General features: G+C 43.2%; 1 protein-coding gene across 1 annotated transcript in view; it reads left to right on the top strand.

Annotated features, from left to right (window-relative positions):
• The first annotated feature begins 5,211 nt into the window (after positions 1-5,211).
• LOC124616662 (molybdenum cofactor biosynthesis protein 1-like) overlaps positions 5,212-6,990 on the top strand; it is a 66,569-nt gene continuing 64,790 nt past the window's right edge. The window contains exons 1-2 of the mRNA XM_047144991.1: positions 5,212-5,340; positions 6,515-6,735. Of these exons, the coding sequence (XP_047000947.1) occupies positions 5,212-5,340; positions 6,515-6,735 (350 nt within the window). The remainder of the gene's footprint in view (positions 5,341-6,514; positions 6,736-6,990) is intronic.

Raw genomic sequence — 6,990 nt, 5'->3', positions numbered from 1 at the left:
ACATGATCACACTGACAGAACCACAGACACATAGACACAGGCAACAGAGCATGCACAATGTCGGCACTAGTACAGTGTATATCCACCTTTCGCAGCAATGCAGGCTGCTATTCTCCCATGGAGACGATCGTAGAGATGCTGGATGTAGTCCTGTGGAACGGCTTGCCATGCCATTTCCACCTGGCGCCTCAGTTGGACCAGCGTTTGTGCTGTACGTGCAGACCGCGTGAGACGACGCTTCATCCAGTCCCAAACATGCTCAATGGGGGACAGATCCGGAGATCTTGCTGGCCAGGGTAGTTGACTTACACCTTCTAGAGCACGTTGGGTGGCACGGGATACATGCGGACGTGCATTGTCCTGTTGGAACAGCAAGTTCCCTTGCCGGTCTAGGAATGGTAGAACGATGGGTTCGATGGCGGTTTGGATGTACCGTGCACTATTCAGTGTCCCCTCGATGATCACCAGTGGTGTACGGCCAGTGTAGGATATCGCTCCCCACACCATGATGCTGGGTGTTGGCCCTGTGTGCCTCGGTCGTATGCAGTCCTGATTGTGGCGCTCACCTGCACGGCGCCAAACACGCATACGACCATCATTGGCACCAAGGCAGAAGCGACTCTCATCGCTGAAGACGACGCATCTCCATTCGTCCCTCCATTCACGCCTGTCGCGACACCACTGGAGGCGGGCTAAACGATGTTGGGGCGTGAGCGGAAGACGGCCTAACGGTGTGTGGGACCATAGCCCAGCTTCATGGAGACGGTTGCGAATGGTCCTCGCTGATACCCCAGGAGCAACAGTGTCCCTAATTTGCTGGGAAGTGGCGGTGCGGTCCCCTACGGCACTGCGTAGGATCCTACGGTCTTGGCGTGCATCTGTGCATCGCTGCGGTCTGGTCCCAGGTCGACGGGCACGTGCACCTTCCGCCTACCACTGGCGACAACATCGATGTACTGTGGAGACCTCACGCCCCACGTGTTGAGCAATTCGGCGGTACATCCACCCGGCCTCCCGCATGCCCACTATACGCCCTCGCTCAAAGTCCGTCAACTGCACATACGGTTCACGTCCATGCTGTCGCGGCATGCTACCAGTGTTAAAGACTGCGATGGAGCCCCGTATGCCGCGGCAAACTGGCTGACACTGACGGCGGCGGTGTACAAATGCTGCGCAGCTAGCGCCATTCGACGGCCAACACCGCGGTTCCTGGTGTGTCCGCTGTGCCGTGCGTGTGATCATTGCTTGTACAGCCCTCTCGCAGTGTCCGGAGCAAGTATGGTGGGTGTGACACACCGGTGTCAATGTGTTCTTTTTTCCATTTCCAGGAGTGTATTTAATCTAAACAGTCAAAGGCTTTGGCAAGATGACAGAGGGGATAATTTTCACTATTTAATTCTACTGGAATTGAATTTGTGAGATATTATGTTGGATTCTCAGTATAGAAGCCTTTACAGAAGTCAAACTGTGTTGTTAAAAAGTTATTCTCTGAATGGTGGTTCACCATTTTAAGTGGATTTAGGTTGAAATACTATGCAGAGATGAAGAGGCTTACAAAGGCTGGTGAGATGCACCAAAGCAGTAGTTGGATGAAGACCACAACAGCAGACTTCAACTCAGTTTATTGATGGAAATCCAGCTCTTGCCGAAATTAGCTCTCTCTCTCTCTCTCTCTCTCTCTCTGACACACACACACACACACACACACACACACACACACACACAAACACACACACACAAACACACACACACACACACACACACACTCTTCCTTCTAGCTACCACTCCATCTCTCTTACCAGTGTGTTCGCAAGGTGATGGGACATATGATTCATGCCCGGATGATATGGTGGCTCGAGTCTCACAATTTTTGATGAATGCACAGTGTGGCTTTCAACACGGCATTCTGCAGTTGACCGTCTCATTATTTTGCCCACCCATGTCATGAATGGTTTTCTGCAGAAATCCCAGACTGTCGCCGTGTTTTTCGATTTGGAGAAGGCCTATGACACCTGCTAGAGAGCTAGTACCCTCCATACTCTTCACATGTGGGGCTTCCGTGACCACCTACCCTGTTTCCGTCAGACATTTTTAAAAGACCGAGTTTTCAAGGTGCATGAAGGGTCTGCCTTGTTGGACACCTTTATCCAGGAAAATGGTGTGTCTCAGGGTTCCATTCTGAGTGTCATTCTCTTTGCTATCGCCATTAACCCTATAATGGCATGTCTCCCACTGGGCATCTCCGGCTCCCTTTTTTTTGACGATTTTGCCTTCTATTGCAGTTCTCTGTGAACCTGTCTCACTTAGTGGCATCTTCAGCAATGCCTTGATTGTCTTTACTCCTGGAGCATCGACAATGGCTTTCACTTTTCCACTGACAAAACTGTCTGTATGAATCCCACGAACGCTGACTGCAAATTTGTATGTCCGTCTGGTTATTTGACCTGTTGTGCTGCCATTCGCAAACAGCATTCCTGGAGGTGTTTTCCTACAGGATAACACTTGCTCACATACTGCTGTTGTAAGCCAACATGCTATAGTGTGTCAACATATTGCCTTGGCTTGCTCGATAACCAGCTCTACCTCCAATCGAGCACATATTGGACATCATCTGATGACAGCTTCAACGCATCCACAAACATCATTAACTGTCCTTATATTGGCCAACCAAGTGCAACAGGCATGGAACTCCATTCCACAAACTGACACATGACACGTGTACTACAGCGTACCAGAATTTACATTTACATTTGCTGTGGCTTATCTCACACTTACATTGATCCCTGATCCTGCAACATTAATCACTTTACATATGTTGTCTCAACAAATATATTCCTGGTATTTCATTACTCTACATTAATTATTTTTTGGTGTTGCAAATTTTTCCATCAGTGTACCTGGCCTTGCTTTAACCATCCCTGGTGCAATGCAGAATTTTCTTCCCAGTAGCGAGAAAATGCTGTTATTCCAATTTTGAAATCAGATAAATTGCCTCTTCAAACGGACAGCTGTCGTCCAGATTGTTTACTCAGTGTCCTGCAAGTTACTTGAACATATGGTTAGTCGAAGGCTGTATTGTGCCCTTGAATCCCCGGATCTTTTGGCTTCGATCCAGTGTGCTTTTCGCCAAGGGCGCTCTACTGAAGATAATTTAGTCCACTTGAAGTGTGTTATCTGAACAGCTTTTGCTCAGCATCAGTTCCTTGTTGCAGTTTTGATTGATCTGCGTATATATCTTATGATACCACATGGTGCCATAACGTCCTTGCCACCTTAAAGGAGTGGGGCCTCCATGGTCCACTCATGATTTTTATCCAGAACTTTCTTCCATGTCACACTTTTTGGGTACAGGTTGGTGCCTCCTGTAGCATCCCCCCCTGCAGGAGAAGGGGCTTGCACAAGGTTCTGTTTTGAGTGCCGCTCTCCTTTATGTGGCTATCAATGATCTGGCGGCATCTGCATGACATATGGTGTCCCCATCTTTTTTGTTCGTCCGCGATGGCTATTGCTGGAGGCAGAATGCAGGGAGCAATACACTAAGCACAATCCTGCGCTTTCACTCATAGCATCCATTTTTTGGCTGCCATGACCTACGTTATGCATTTCTGCCATTGTGTTTTTTAGGACCGGTCTTTTATGCCTAGTTGACATGGCTTCCCCGTCTTTGTCAACTAAAGCAGACATGTAGGTCGCACCTGAATGCTCTTCTATGCCTCAGCGACACCGAACGCGGTGTGGTCCACACTAGTTTGGTATGGCTGAATGCAGCATTGGTGCAGTCACACCTAGATTACAGGAATCTCTCATATGACTTTTTATCAGCTACGACATTAAGTCTGGATTCGATACACTATTGTGGGGTAAGACTGGTAACAGGTGCCTTTGGACTAGGCAACAGTTCCACTATTGTGGGTTCTGCACCATCAAAAATTGATGGCAGCTGCTCGCCCATAGTACCCTAACTGTCATCTCCTCTTTCCAGATACGAGATTTACCTCCGAAAACGGCAACACAGGTCTGGGGTTACGATCACCAAGTTTGAGCCTTGGTCCAGCACACAGTTTTAATCTGCCAGGAAGTTTCATATCAGTGCACGCTATGCTGCAGAGTGAAAGTCTCATTCTAGAAAACTCTTTAAGTGTAATTCTCTTTACATATTGGCTATTTTCTTCTTATATGGGGGACATGGTCTCATCTGAGAAGTGAAAGCAAGCCTGTAAAAGAAAGGGGGGTGGGGGCAGTTCTCAATTCTTGAGCAGTGACCCTCTTTTTTTTTTTTTTTTTTTAAAAAAAAAAAAAGAAAGATCCTTTGTAATTTGGGTGAGTTTATGTTCAATCCTTGCACCCAATTTACTCTTTCATCTACCTACTTTTTTTCTCGTCTAGCAGAACGATATTTATGACCGTTGCTTAATACCTGTTTGTATCACTTACACTGCTGGTATTTATGAATTCTTTAGCATTTGACTCCGGAAAGACCATTTTTCTTTGTAGTGAGGTCTTGCCAACAGCAAATTTTCTGGATGGAAAGTTGCCAATCTGCTCATATACTTTAAAATTTAAAAGTAAATCTAGCAATGCTAGAATGTATACAAAATACTGATATACCCATTAACAAGTTGTTGTTTAAAGATTCGCGACTTTTAAAACTTACGTAGATTATCTTTTTCATGATAGAACTTTACATAAGAAGTTATTAAGAACATTGTGAATATCACATGATGAACAATTGAATGACTAAAGCAGTGTTATCAACCCTCATTCATTGACACATGTAATAAATTCATCGAGGCAGTGAAGTCCAGAGCTGTTGTAAAAATTTCTGAAATTAAAAGTATATATTACCTAATGAAGGTAGTATTTTGGGGTGAAAGAGCACAATAATTACTATTTTTGGAATGTAATAATTCACTATGGCTTCATTTTAATTCTAATAAGTTTCACACTGTAATGAAACATTGTCTAAATGCCTCTCTCTCTCTCTCTCTCTCTCTCTCTCTCATTTGTTATAACTTACCGCTGTTATTTTGTATTTGTATTGCAGTCATTACATTAAAATTGGCTATATTGATTCTGCAATTTATACTATTATGTTATTGCTAAGAATTGATTTAAAGAATAAACGTATATATTTATTTGTAAGATTTTGTAAATTTATACCACTGGAACTCTTTCAAAATATTTGATTGCGTAATACTGCCAATAAATACAATGACTTTCTTTCTTCTGTTTATGATTGTAATAGATGTTGGACACTTTGATTCCAAGTATGTTATACAGAAACGCAGTGATTTTTTACAAAAGGCAAAACTATGTGTTCGAAGAATTGTGGAGAGGAGGGTACGTGATGTATTTTAAGTAGGTTATAAAGAGTAACTATAACAACAAAAACAATAAATTATTGATAAAATTATTTAATTGAATAGATAATAAATCTACTCACCAAGTGGCAGCAGAACATACACATAAAAGACTGTTGTGATTGGCAAGCTTTCGGAGCCAGTGGCTCCTCCAGACAGAAGCATTGAAGGGGAAGAAAGAAGGGTAAAGGAAAAGGCCTGGAGAGTTCCAGCAAAAGGTGTAGATTTTGGGAAAGTCACCCAGAACTGCGGATCAGGCGAAAAATAGAAACGACACATGTCATATACCAGCTATTATGTAAACACTGTTCAGCTTTCTACATCTGCATGACTACCACCAAATTATTAGTTATGATAAATGGGCATAGGCATAGTGTATATACTGGAAACTCACAATATCCTGTTGCAGGGCATGCTCTACAACATGGCATACGTGACCTCGACACTTGTTTCACCACTCATGCCACCTGGATTCTTCCGCCAGACACCAGTTTCTCAGAACTCCGGAGGTGGGAACTAGCACTACAACGTGTCCTCACCACCCACCTCGCCTTAATTTACGTTAATTTCTGCTGTCTCAGCCTTTCTTCACTGTAATTACTCTTTGCTTCACTCTGTTTTAGCTTTCTACATCTTTCATTGTCTTTCCCATCTATTTTCACTACCCCGTCCCGCAGCTGTTGTATACAATACGCTTAGCTTCTCACTCTTATTAACTCATGTACAGTTTTAGTAGTAATCTCTGTCTTGCATATTACCCTGTCTTCCACCTTTATGCTCTCAGGTTTCCGAATATTGCCCGATGCAGTCCCCAACAATTAGTCTTTCCTTCTCATCCTGTACGGTAAGTCACCCATGACCCACAGTTCTGGGTAACTTTCCCAAAATCTACCCCTTTTCTTAGACCTCTCCAGTCCTTTTCCTTCACCCTTCTTGCTTCCCCTGCAACCCTTTAGCCTGAAGAAGGAGTCACTGGCTCCAAACGCTTGCCTATCACAACAGTCTTTTATGTGTGTGTTCTGCCACTGCTTGGCGAGTAGATTTTTTATCTATCCAATTAAATAATTTTATAAAGAGTATCTGTGTGTGATGTTTTTATTGGTATACAACTTGTTATAAACAAAACTTATTTTTACCATTTAATATGTTTCCAGATATTTACCAGTGGGAAAGATGAAATTGGGTTGATTGTACTTGGTTCTGACAAGACACAGACTCTACTTGATTACCCAAATGTGAGTGTGGAATTTCCTCTTGCACTGCCTACATGGCAGATGATATCCTTTGTGGAGAAATCTTTACATGAAAGGGAAATAAAAACAGATTGGATAGATGGTGTTGTTGTTGGCATGCAAGTCTTGAAAAATGAGCTAGAGTAAGTATTTAAAGCTGTCTGTTTTTTGACATTCCTGGAACATGTTCCAGAATGTGTGTTACACAAATCACAGCGACATAGTTGTGACTTTATAAATTTGAATCAATATGTTTTTGTAATGAAAAGGAAACAGAAGGCACAATACCTGCAGAAATAGGAAATTTTTTTGTGTGATTTTACTGTATGAATGTTTTTTACAGTTTTTCAGCTCAATAATTAAGGAGGTATTGATACAAGGCTTTGCCAAAAATCAAT

This window comes from Schistocerca americana, chromosome 5 (genome assembly GCF_021461395.2).
Source record: "Schistocerca americana isolate TAMUIC-IGC-003095 chromosome 5, iqSchAmer2.1, whole genome shotgun sequence".
NCBI classification, from domain to species: Eukaryota; Metazoa; Arthropoda; class Insecta; order Orthoptera; family Acrididae; genus Schistocerca; species Schistocerca americana.
This window is presented reverse-complemented; position numbering and strand designations above follow the sequence as displayed.